The 13189-nt window shown below is 46.3% G+C and overlaps 1 protein-coding gene across 1 annotated transcript in view; it reads left to right on the top strand.

The window, feature by feature from the left end:
- Window positions 1–12975, top strand: part of APBB1IP (amyloid beta precursor protein binding family B member 1 interacting protein) — a 116910-nt gene extending 103935 nt beyond the window's left edge. The window contains exons 11-14 of the mRNA XM_047755571.1: window positions 529–627; window positions 1497–1611; window positions 8803–8906; window positions 12143–12975. Of these exons, the coding sequence (XP_047611527.1) occupies window positions 529–627; window positions 1497–1611; window positions 8803–8906; window positions 12143–12649 (825 nt within the window). The 3' untranslated portion in view covers window positions 12650–12975. The remainder of the gene's footprint in view (window positions 1–528; window positions 628–1496; window positions 1612–8802; window positions 8907–12142) is intronic.
- The last annotated feature ends 214 nt before the right edge of the window (window positions 12976–13189 follow it).

The raw sequence follows: 13189 nt of genomic DNA, 5'->3' as shown, positions 1-13189 counted from the left end.
GCTTGTGGCGCAGGTTCGATCCCTGACCAGGGAACTTCCGCATGTTGAGGGCACGGCCAAAAAAAGTGCTTAAGATAAATCATGTCACAGATCTCTCAAATTCTTTCTAAACTTAGCCTCTGTACAAAAGTACCCCTCTTCCAAATCCTAAAATTGTTGTCAGTGATTCTGGCCACCATCTCAGGAAATCTCATACCCTGTTATAGTTTTTTAAATGTTTTTAAAAGGTGCTAGTCAGGAGTTCTCATCATGGCTCAGCGGAAACAAATCTGACTAGCATCCATGAGGATGCAGGTTCAATCCCTGGCTTCTCGCAGTGGGTTAAGGAGCCGGTGTTGCATGAGCTGTGGTATAGGTTGCAGATGCGGCTTGGATCTGGTGTTGCTGTGGCTGTGGCAGCTGTAGCTCTGATTTGACTCCTAGCCTGGGACCCTCCATATGCCGTGGGTGCAGCCCTAAAAAGACCAAAAAAAAAAAAGCTAACGAGTGAAGAGTTTATAAACAGTCTTTGAAATGACTCTTTCCTAGCATCCCCAGATTCAGAAGGAGTCCCAGTATATCAGGTATCTCTGCTGTGATGACGCGAGGACGCTGAATCAGTGGGTCATGGGCATCAGGATCGCCAAGGTGAGAGTGCATTCTGACTCACCCCCCTTTTTTTTAATTTTATGGGAGTATAGTTGCTTTATAGTGTCATTTTAACTTCTGCTGTACAGCAGAGTGATTCAGTTAGACATATATATATATACATACACATTGTTTTTCATCTTCTTTTCCATTTTGGTTTATCACAGGATTTTGACTATAGTTCCCTGTGCTAGACAGCAGGACCTTGTTGTTTATCCATCCTATAGGTACTAGTTTGCATCTGCTGATCCCAAACCCCCAATCCTTCACTTCCCCGCCCTCTTGGCACCCACAGATCTGTTCTCTATGCCTGTGGACTCACCCTAGTGGCTTCCTGACCTGGGTCGAGTCCTTGTGCTGCTGGGAAACAATTGATCCACTTGTGCTCAGTCAATGCCATTAATAGGTCACTGCCACAGATATGACCTCGTTTATATGCCCATAGGTTTTTTTAAGTGGGTGAGAGTGTGCGACACATGGACCTGTCCAGTGTACTTTCACATGAGCCAGCTCAGAGATTTCTTCATGAAGAGCTTTGCAAGGGCAGTGTGTAGTCACGACACTCAGATGTAATCTACAGAAGAATTACATAAAGTCATCCCACTGCTTGGCTAGGCTCTCCTCTAACAGGGAGGTCAAAGTATGACCCGACTTTGCTAACCTGGAAAATTACTCAACACATGAAAACACGATCTGTGGGGTTTTTATTGAAATACTTTTACTAAAAAAAAAAAAAAAAAATCTCAGGAAAGGAGTACAAAGAGTAAGTAGTCAAGAAGTCTTTTCTTCCCTCAATTTGTAGATTGCATTTGAGTGCAGAATTGGGATAAATGGACTACTCTGTTGCTTCTTTTGTGTTCTCTCCCTAGTATGGAAAGACGCTCTATGATAACTATCAGAAGGCCATGGCAAGGGCAGGGCTGGCCTCTCGGTGGACCAACCTGGGCACTGTCAACGCAGCCGCACCAGCCCCACCTTCCACAGGTACTGAGCAGGGGAGAGATTCTGACACCTGCTCAAAGCTCAGAGCTCGTGTTCAAACTTGTCTAATGCATCCGATGAAAACACATCTTTGTAGACACTGACCAGAATATGTTCTCCTCCTGATGATCAAGCTTGAGATTCTCGCCACCCCCCCCACCCTGCAACACACACATACACACATACCCGTACCTATTTCTTTGTAAGTGACTTAGCAAAACTCTGACCCAGTTTTCATGATTTACTTGTGGACAGGATGGCGATAACCAGTTTAGGGTGAGCCTGTAGGGAGCTCTGTTTCATCAGAGTGCAAATGTGATGTCTGGGAGTTCCCGTCGTGGCTCAGTGGTAACGAACCTGACTAGTACCCATGAGGACTCGGGTTCAATCCCTGGCCTCGATAACTGGGTTAAAGGACCCATCAGTGTTGTGATCTGTGGCATAGGTAGCAGGCGAGACTCAGGTCCCAAGTTGCTATGGCATAGGCCGGCAGCTATAGCTCTAATTCAACCCCCTAGCCTGGGAACTTGCTGCTGGTGCTGCCCTAAAAAAACAAACAAAAAAAATATGACGCCTGTCTGAGGTTCCATTAGTGCTTAGCAGGCTGCCCCCACCCAGGGTGAGAGCAGTCCTTGGTGTTCTGCCTCAGTAACATCCTGGCTTGAGTGTCTACCCAGTCCTGGACATCACATGTTAATGGTAACATAATGGCTACTTGTTTTTCTTTTTTGGCTGCCCCTTGGCTCATGGAGCTCCTGGACCAGGGATCAGACCCAAGCTGCAGTTGTGACCTACGCTGCAGTTACAGCAGTGCCGTATCCTTTAACCCACTCTGCTGGACCAGGGATCGAACCTGTGTCCTGGTGCTGCAGAGACCCCACTGATCCCGTCATGCCACAGCAGGAACTCCAGCTTGTTTGTATATTTAAGAGGGAAAGAAAGACACTGATGGGTGGAATGGGTACCATGCACTGTTTTACATATAATTTATAGAGTCTGTATATTATATCTGGTCCTTACAACCACCCATACCCAGGCAGAAATGATTATCCTGACTCCACAGTTGAGAAGACTGAACCCGGTAGAAGTAGCACCTAGTATCTTCTCAGTGATTGAGCTATAACTCAAACACATCAACTTTCTGATACATAATGGTTGAAAAAACCTGAACCATTTATGGCTGATGATTTAATCAATTATGCCTTTTTATAAAACCCTGATGAAAACTCTAGACACCAAAGCTTGGGGGAGCTTCCTGGTTGGTGCACAAGTCAAGGCACCAGGTGGGTGACGTTCCCTGACCCCACAGGGAAAGGGCACGGAGGCTCCATGTCCAGGGTCCACCCAACCTTGTCTTGTGTGAGTCCTTTATAATAAAACACTAATCATCAAGTACAGAGCTTTCCTGAGTTCTGTGAGCCATCCTGGTGAGTTATTGAGCCCAAGGGGGTTATGGGAACGTCTCAGGTTATAGAGCGCTGGTCGGAAGTGGCAGATGGCTGGCTGCCTGAGGTGGAGGCAGCCTTGTACAGGGTGTGCCTTACATCTGTGGAGTCTGATGCCAGCTCCTGGAGGCGTCAGGACTGAGTTCTGGTCCACCCACCTGAGGTGGAAACAGAGGGTACCTCTGGCCTTAGCTCGACCAGTATGTGTATGTGTCAGAGGTCACTGGGGATGCTGTGACGTGCACTTATGATAGGGCACCTGCCGAGCTCTACCAGGTAAAGGCATTCTTCTCGTGAGGTTCCCAAGAGAAGGAGATTGTACAGACCCAGGAATCATGGCAAACAGAATGCCACGTTCCACCAGCAGAGCTGGTGTTCATAACCCAGTTCAAGGCTATCCGGTAGAACAAGCTAGAGCATGTGGTTTCAACTCATAGTCTGAAATGGGCATGTCTAGCCCCTTAGTCTCAGTCTTAACGCCAGCCCTGGCCAGAGGCAGCTATAACACCAGAGATTTAATGGAAAAGAAGAAAAGGAGGGAGGAGGGAGGTGGGAGGACAGAAGGGAGAGAACAGAATAGCCCGGTCGTGACTCTACCCAGCATGAAGCTAGTAAACGAAGAGGCTGGGAGTGAGGCTTCTCCTGGGCAGAGAGAGGGGTTGGGACATCCTTGCCCCATGGAGGGTTCTACATAAATAGATTCATTGATTCCATCTCAACTCTGTCGCCCTCCACCACAGCAAGCCCTGGATACTGCCCATGGATCTTACTGTGTTTCTCCAGACAAGTGGTTCTCAACCACGGGAGGCCTGAACCCCCAGGAGGATTCGACAGTGTCTGGAAACATTTTGGTTGTCGTGCTTTGGGGGAGTGCTTGCATCATCTCACAGGTTGATGGGATGTTGCCAGTCCTCAAGCACAGGGCAGCCCCAAACAACAAAGAAGTTTCCAGCCCCAAATGTCAGCAAAGTTGAGAAAGCCTGTCCCAGTCAGTGGGATCTCCTAGTTTCCCTAATTGTTTCAGGCATCCGTCACTCTCCTCAGATTTCCAACCTCCAGCCACTTCACTCACAGCTGAAAATGTGGAACCATCAATTTCCCACCAACAAACACAACAACTTGCCTGCGTCCACACACATCCCAGCCTGTGTGTGGCCAGTTCCTCTGTATATGCTCTGGTCCCCAGATCCTGCCCCAGTTTGTACTGGCGTGCTGCCTCCCAGCCCAGATGTGACAACTGGAGTCAGCTCAGACCCTGCAGGCTAAGGGCACAGTCCCAACGAGACTGCCCTTTCTTTGGATGCCAGCCACCCTGCGGGGTCCCCAGGCCACCCCCACTTTTGACCTACGAATCTGGGGGTTCCAACAACCCCCTCAGGTTGACTCACAGAACTCAGGAAAGTGCTGTGTTACAATGTTGTATAAAGGATACAAGTCAGGACCAGACAAGGAAGAGGCACATGCAGGGGGAGCTCTGAGAGTGTCCCCAAGGCAGAGCTTGTGTGTCCTCTCCCTGTGGGATCAGAGTGCATCCCCCTCCCAGCACGGGGATATACGGACTACCAGGAGGTGTCTGTCAGTCCAGAGTTTTTATTGGGATTTCATTTCATCAGCATGATTTTTTTTTCTTTTTTGGCCACCCAGTGGCTTATGGAGTTACCAGGCCAGGGATCAGATCCGAGTGCAGTTGCAGCCTATGCCACAGCTGCCACAAGCCGGATCCTTTAACACACTGTGCTGGCTGGGGACCAAACTTGCATCCTGGTGCTACAGAGATGCTGCCAATCCCATTGTGTCACAACTGGAACTCCTCATTGGCATGATGGATTCCATGATTGATCACATCGCTGGCCATGTGATTGAACACAATTTCTGTCCCTGTTCTCTACCCAGATGTTGGCCTGGCTGCAAGCCTCAACCCTCTGATCACATGTTTGGTCTTCTCAAACCAGCCCCCAACCTGCTCTGTTTATGTAAGCTCAGATTGCTCCTAGGGGCTCATGAATAATAAGGACACTCCAGGGAGTTCCCTTCATGGCACAGCAGAAATGAATCTGACTAGTATTCATGAGGACTTGGGTTCAAGCCCTGGCCTTGCTCAGTGGGTGAGGGATCCGGTGCTGCCCTGAGCTGTGGTGTAAGTCGAAGATTCGGCTCAGATCCCAAGTTGCTGTAGCTGTGGTGTGGTCCGGAAACTGTAACTCCAATTTGACCCCAGCCTGGGAACTTCCGTATGCCATGGATTCAGCCCTAAAAAAGCAAAAAAAAAATAAAATAAAATAAAAATAAAAAATAGAAAAAATAAGGACACTCCAGTTGCTTAGGAAATATCAAGTTCTGTCTGAGGAGCCCAGGACAGAAACCAGACAGATGCATTATTATATATCACTTTCTACTTTCTCTCCTGCTCTACTGTGTCCTTCTCATCACCATTGCTCCCTTCTTCAAAGAAACAAATTGAATTGAAAACCTAGGGAGTTCCCTTGTGGCAGCAGGTTAAGGATCTGGTGTTGTCATTGCAGCGGCTCAGGTTGCTACTGTGACACGGGTTTGATCCCTGACCTGGGAACTTCCACAGGCCGAGATTGAAGCAAAAACAAAAAACAAAAAGCAAAACAAAACCAAAAAAATGAAAACCTTCCTACAGCTCCTGCTCCCACTCCAGCTCCCCACACCCCTCTCCACCTTCTGCCCCACCTGACATGCAAACTATTCCAAAGGGTGGACCATATTTGCTGTCTCCATTTTTCCACTTGTCACTCTTCAACCCATACTCGTCAGCCTTCTTCCTCCACAACCCCAGGAAAATGCTCCTACTTATATCACCAGGGGCCTCTGCATTGCTAAATCAAACATCTGTAAAGGGTTGACCTTTCAGCAACCCCAGCACAACTGACCACTCCTCCTTGAAACAGCATCCTCTGTTGGCTTTCCAAATACCACACACCCCAAGCCCGCCCACCAACTTTTTACCTCCTCTAGTAACCCTTCTTCTTCTTCCTACCCACTTCACATTACCCAAGGCCCAGTCACTCCTAGCCCTGTTCTCATGTTACACTGTCTCCTAGGTGAGCTAATCCACTCCCAGCACTGTCTGTGCTGGCCACTTAACACCACTCAAATCCCGTCCAGGCTTCTCTGTTGACCTTCAAACCCGTGTGTCCAATTGTCTACTCCATAGCTTCAGGTGGATCCATCGCAGACCCCTCAAACTCAACACCTGCAAAACTGAGCCCATCCTCTTACCCTCCCAACTGGCTCCCCCGAATTGTCCTCTGTTTCCACAAATAGTGTCGTCATCTGCCCAACTGCTCCTGCAGGAATCAGGCAAGAAAAGCTCACTCACCTCCAGGTCCAGTCACTCCTAAATCCTCTTGATTTTACCTTCTAAATATTGGTCAAATCTGTCGATGCCTGTTCATCTCCATTGCCGTCAGATCCAAGCCATCACTGATGCCAGAAAGATGTTACAGGAATCTGGGTTCTTGTTCATGGAGCCAAAGAATGAACTTTGCACACACACAGGCAATAAGCAAGCAAAGTCTTTATTACAGAAAAGCAAACAGCTCCCAGAACAGCTGGGAGGGGGAAGAAGAGCCCCCCTCTCTATTGTCTTATAAGGGTTTTTATCCCTTAAAGATGGGGGTTACCAATGTGAGGTCCAGAAAGATGTGGTTTTCTCCCATTGGCCTTGCCCAGTTACCTATATCAGTCATTGTCCAGTAGGGGTCTTAGGGGTGGACATGTCCTGTAAGTCTCATGGTTTCTTTGCCCTTTTCTTCCCATAGCCTGAGTCACGGTCAGAGGTTAATGTCCATCTGGACGTAGGGACATTCCCTATAGTAAACAAGGCTGTGGCACTATTACTCCCTAGAGCCCTTAAGCCACAAATGTTAATCAATGGCCATATCAAAGAAGGCATCGAAGCCCGTGCTCCTATAGTTGGCCTCATGGAGTGATGCTCTGGTCCTCCAGACACTTCCCACTGCTCTCAGATTAAGGGCCCCATCCTTAGCAAGGCCAACCAAACCTGCATAAAATAAGCCTTGCCCATCTCTCCAGCCTCTTTCCCCACCCCTCTCTTCCTGTTCCTGCCACAAAGCCCATTTGTTTTTCCTACTTTTTCAAAGCCACAAGCAACATCCTTTCTTAAGGGCTTCAGAGATGCTCTTCCTTCTGTTTAAGATGCTCTTATTGCTGGGCCATTTATTTTGTAGACTATCCCTCCGTTTGCATGTGCAGTGTTTCCTCATAATCCATCTCGGGTAACCGTCAGGGGCAGGAATAGGCCCCCCGCCATGCTCTTCTCAGGGTATCACAGTGGGGGGCCTAGGGTGTCTGTTTCCCCTCGTTGGAAGCATTCATTCTGACCGCTTGGTCAACATGTGCAATTTCTCTCGTGCACATTTTCCATTTTGTACTTAATAATTTGCACAGAGGTACTTGGACACTGGAAGTATCCAGTTCCTCATCAGACTTTCCCTTCTTCTCAGTCTCCCGAAGTCCTTAATAATAACCTTCTTTGAGTGCTCCTGTCGATTCCTGGGTTTCTCAGAATAGCAGGAAAGTATCTGAAGCAGCAAGTAAACAGTCGTTGCATAAATATTTGGCAGAAGAGCTGCTTCTGAGCAGAGCTAAGGCAGCCTCAGATTCACTCAGAGAAGAGGCCTCGTGTCGGAGGCTGGGGGGCAGTTCAGTCGTGGGAGAAGCAGCTGGGGTGTGGCGAGCTGGCCAGCTCCTGCCCTGGAAGGAGCCCGGGAGGTCTTCTGTCTGGCTTTGTCAAAGCTGTGAAAACCTCGACTAGGCACGCTTTTTTGTGTGTATGAAAGGGCAAATAAAAAGGAAAAGAAGTGTATGTCAGGTCTTTCTGGGGAAGAAACAATCTAATTCCAGGCCATATTGGGACACATTTTGCCCAGTCCCCTCTGTCTACTACTTTTGTGCCCAAAGTACTTTGTTTTGTTTTGTTGTGACCCGGAGGCACACGGATGTCCCAGGATCAGATCTGAGCTGCAGTTGTGACCTACGCCACAGCTGTGACAAGGCCAGATCCTTAACCACTGTGCCAGACCGGCGATCGAACCTGCGTCCCTGTGCTCCAGAGATGCTGCTGATCCCACTGCACCACAGCAGGAATTCCCCAAAGTACTTTTTGTTGAGGAGCGTGTTTAAAAGTTGTTCCTCTACACACCCATGGTATGAAACTGGATACAGCCTTTTAGAAAAATCCTCAATATCAAGACTTCTTTTAAAAAGGAGGTTTTCCAGTTTCATTCTCCAATTGCCAAAAAGTCTTTAAAAGCTGCTTCTCCCATGACTGAACTGCCTCCCGGTCTCCTTTTCTCGAGGACCCTAGTTAATCCAGATTTAAAGCATTCACTTCCCCGAACCTTTTGCTGAACCTCATGAAGTATTGTCCTGATATCTCAGGTTTTCTTTTGTAAGCGCTGTGTACCTGCGAATCTTTTTGCTTTGGAGATGTAAACTGCTTTGTCTTTTCAGATTCTTTCAAGAATGTTGAAAATATCTTGCCCACTCTTCTTCCTTTTTTAAATTGAAGTATAGTTGATTTACAATATGTGTTACATATTTTTTTTCAGATTAGTTTCCATTATAGGTTATTACCAGACACTGAATACCGTTCCCTGTGCTGTACAGTAAATTCTTATTGCTTACCTACTTATGTTTGTAGCTGTTCATCTCTTACTACTGATTTATCCCTTCTTCCTGTCTCTCTTCCTTCCCCTAGGACTTCAAACAAGCACCACTCAGGCCAATGGTCAGATCCCCCAGGCGGCACCTTCTCTGACTACTGTTCTTGGAGAAGCCCAGAGACATGTTGAAACTACCAAGGTAAGACCAGGGAGTACTTGACCCACTTGGATCATCTGTCACCCGTAAGCCCAAATTCTAAGCCGTTTGCTATGTTCTAATAACTGCTCTTTTGATTTTGGTTTTTTTTTTTTTTGGTCTTTTTTTTGCTATTTCTTTGGGCCGCTTCCGAGGCATATGGAGGTTCCCAGGCTATGGGTCTAATCGGAGCTGTAGCCGCTGGCCTACGCCAGAGCCACAGCAACGCGGGATCCGAGCCGAGTCTGCAACCTACACCACAGCTCACGGCAACGCCGGATCCTTAACTCACTGAGCAAGGGCAGGGACTGAACCTGCAACCTCATGGATAACTGCTCTTTTGAAAAGAGAACATAGAGTTCCAGCAACTTGAAAGGCAGTATAATTTCATTTAGATAATTGCTTTATATACATATATTTTTATCTTCAAATTACATAGGCTAGAATGGAAAATTGAAGCACACAGCTTCAAGAAAAATGGAAGAATTTGTTTTTAATGCTAAGGATTGGCTTAATGATTTTAATTTAGATATATTTTTTTGACTGACCAGATTTTCTTGGTTTAGTCCAGCCATTTTAGTACTCTCTGCAAGTGGCACCTGCATTTTAAGCCCTTGGGATTTTATTTTTTATGAATAAATTAGAGCGACCTGTTAGTCAGAAGCATTTTATTTAATGCTAACAGGTTCCCACTATAACTTGTGCATTTTGTATTTTTCTGTTAATGTTCTACATACATTCTCAGAGTGATGGAGAAGAAAATACATTTAAAAATAATAGTCAAATTATGGAGTTCCTGTCATGGCTCAGTGGTATCCATGAACACGCAGGTTCGATACCTGGCCTCACTCAGTGTGTTAAGGATCTGGCGTTGCCATGAGCTGTGGTGTAAGTCGCAGATGTGGCTCAGATCCTGCATTGCTGTGGCTGTGGCGTAGGCCAGCAGCTACTGCTCTGATTTGACCGCTCGCCTGGGAACCTCCATGTGCTGTGGGTGCGGCCCTAAAATAATAATAATAATAATAATAATAGTTAATAATAGTAATAGCCAAATTGGTATAATGTTCTCCATAACTTTTTTTTTCAGTAGAGGAGATCAATGAAGATTCATTTAAATCAATCTAAAAATTATAGTTAAAAGTTACAGTCTAGTTACTAGTCCTGTTGGTAACATCTCTGTTGACTATACAGTTTCCATTGAATATTTCCCCTGTGTGATTCAAAATAATCCTAAATGTACCTTCAGTAGTTTTCCACCTCTTTCTTCCCTTTCATTCTGTTCATCAGCCAGTGATGGAAACAATTAATCCTATATTTATCGAACTTAAAATTTTTGAAAATTATGCTAGACCATTAAAAACCATACTTCTCTAATATTCTGGGTAGCTTCTCAAGTCTGACAATCTTATCATGCAGCGTACCTTCAGCAATTATTATCTTCATGGTTTCCATAATTTCAATTGAAGAGAAACATTTTGAAATGCTGAAAGCAATAAAAGTTCCCCAGAAAAGAAGTCACTTATGTGTGAACACCAATTTCCAAACTGCCTGTTCAGAAACCTTTTAAAAATACATCATCAGTTAATTGTTTTTTTAATGGCTGCATCCACGGAATATGGAAGTTCCAATTCCAGTTCCAATTCCAGTTCCAATAAGGAAGTTCCAGGGATCTAACCCAAACCTCCACAGCGACCTGAGCCATGGCAGAATCAAAAGAAATTTTGTTGGGGGGGAGGGAGCTTCTAAATTTAATCTTCAGTGGTAAGGGGTTATTAAGCAAAATGAGAAATAAGAAAGCATGATAAAATGTAAATTGCAGTGATAATTGTCACTAAAACAAAGGGATTCAATTCAGCCTCCTGAAACTCCTGAGGGAGTTGCACTATATAAATACAATTTATTATCATCTGTTCCACTATTGGCACATGAAGGGCTGAGCCTCTGTTAGCCTTTGGCCAAGTTTGGTGTTTTGGTTTCTACCGGTAGCACATGCATCATAATTTTCATTTTCAGCACCCATTCATATATTTATCTCATGTGATATCATTACATTTAAGACATAGAAAATAGTGGAGATTATCACATTCGTTTTATACGTGAGTAGTCAGCTGACTTTCACACACTTACGAAAAAGTCAATGTAGGACTATAGACCCGGTGTGCTGATTCCTGGTCCACCCACCTCCACCCTGGAAGCTGCCTTGTAACTGGCTCCTCCCTAGCCTGCTGTGCTGGGAAAATGTTCTCAGCACGCAGTAAGGAAACTGTGATGTAAGAGGAAGCCGAACAGTCCCGAACAGTCCCTTGCCAGGACGTAGCCCCCTGTGCTCAGCTTTGCATAAAGATTACCTGTGGACCAGAGAGAACTATTTGTTTTCTTTCTCCCTTCCATCTTCTTTGTGCTGATCAAAGTAGGATATTTAAGCCAAGAGATTTGGAGAGGGTTTGGGGCAGCTCCCTAGCCAACCTCTCTGACCCTGAGGGTATGGTACAGAAGGAAAATAATTTCAGACCCCCATCCTGACAACTGGGCGTCACAACCAGCTCAACTCAGATCAAGAAAAATGTTACATCTGTGTATGCCCAGGACACCTTGGTGGCCTGTCTTGGAAACCAAGGCGTGAATGGAAACTCCAGGAAAGCCATTTTGTTTCTATTTGAAGTTGCTTTTAGCTGACTGAGGTAGCCCCACAACTAGCTCCGCTTTGTTTTGTTTTGTTTTGTTTGTTTTTTGTCTGAGCCTGGCCTGTGAAAGTTCCTGGGGCAAGGCTCCATCCCACATCACAGCAGGGACCCAAGCCACTGCAGTGACAGTGGTGGATCCTTAACCTTCCCTACCTCCTGAAGAGTATGTTCACTTCCAAGACTAAAGCTCTTCTTTAAAGATACTGGTAACTCCTCTACAGGAGTGTTCCCAGGAGATATATGTATAATCAAAAAATAACACCTTCTTGAACAAGGCAGAGTCTTCCACTTACAGAAGACATGGTAGATTAGCAGCAGGTAATGTTAAGTAATAATATTATTGGTAATAACGTTTAAGGCCATTTGGAGTCAGTCTCCTTTCCCAGAGCACGGATAAGCTAGCCAGAACAACCTGGAGTCCAAGACAAGAGGGGTTGAGACGCCCCCAGGGGGGCAGCTGCCTCTTAACTCAGCAGACTCACCTGTCTGTCCATGGAAATGTCATCTGCACACGGCGACATCATCAAGAATAATGCTTTTGTCGCTTTGTTGAAGGACAAGAAACCAGTCCTCGGCAGCCACGACCCGGGAGCGCCCAGGGCCCAGCCGAAGTCCCTCCTGCCTCCCCCACCTCCCATGAGACGGTCCTCGGACGTGGGCGGCAGCCCCAGGACGCCCCCCAAGGCCATGGGCGCCGCCGCTACTAGCTTCCCCATCCCGCCCGACGACCTCCTGCCGCCACCCCCACCCCCACCGCCGCCCCTGGAGGACGACGAGCTCCCTCCGCCACCCCCTGATTTTAACGACGCTCCCCCAGACTTCGTGCCTCCCCCACCACCATCGATTGCGGGCGATGCTGGGTTCTCCTTGCCGCCCCCGCCGCCGCCCCCGCCCACCCTCGCCCCCGAAGCCGCGAAGCAGTCCCCGGTGGTCTCCAAAAGGCCTCCAGTTGCCCCCAAGAGGCGGGAGAACCCTGGACCACCCGGCGGGGAAGGCGGGGAGCAAGATTTCATGTCGGATCTCATGAAAGCTTTGCAAAAGAAGAGAGGCAACGTGGCCTAAGGGAAACTTAGAAATATCTTTGGGTGATGGGTATAGTCGTTGCTAACATCAAGTGCATTTTTGCTCCTTTTATTTTCATGACATCTTGTTCATTTTAGATACAATATTGATGTATTCAGCCTAGAAATAAAGCAAAACGTCTTCCTGTTGCTCAAGTACATTCGTAATCCTTAACACAGAATCTAGAATATCCACCTAAATGTACATATCTTTTCTATGTATTTCCACTTCAGTGGCTGTTCTCTTACATGTTAACTAAAATGTTTTATGTTCTTAATTTTATTGTTCTGAAGCATCAAATTAATAAAAGTTTAAAAAACATTTTCCTGAAGATGCTATTTCTAGAAATACCAGTGTATAAATCTAGTGCATTATCAATTCTATTTTATAATATACTTGACCTTATAAAAATCCTAGGCCTTCTAAAGTCCTGTTGATCTTTGACATATTTTCCATCTCCACCTCAGTGACCTCCACAACTTTCAGAAAAATGGAAAGAAGAAAAAGAAACAGGAGAAGCAGAGTGAATGCAGTTTCTTT

Source organism: Phacochoerus africanus, chromosome 12 (assembly GCF_016906955.1).
Source record: "Phacochoerus africanus isolate WHEZ1 chromosome 12, ROS_Pafr_v1, whole genome shotgun sequence".
Taxonomy (NCBI): Eukaryota; Metazoa; Chordata; class Mammalia; order Artiodactyla; family Suidae; genus Phacochoerus; species Phacochoerus africanus.
Note: the sequence above shows the minus strand (reverse complement) of the source record. Positions and strands in the feature narration are given on the sequence as shown.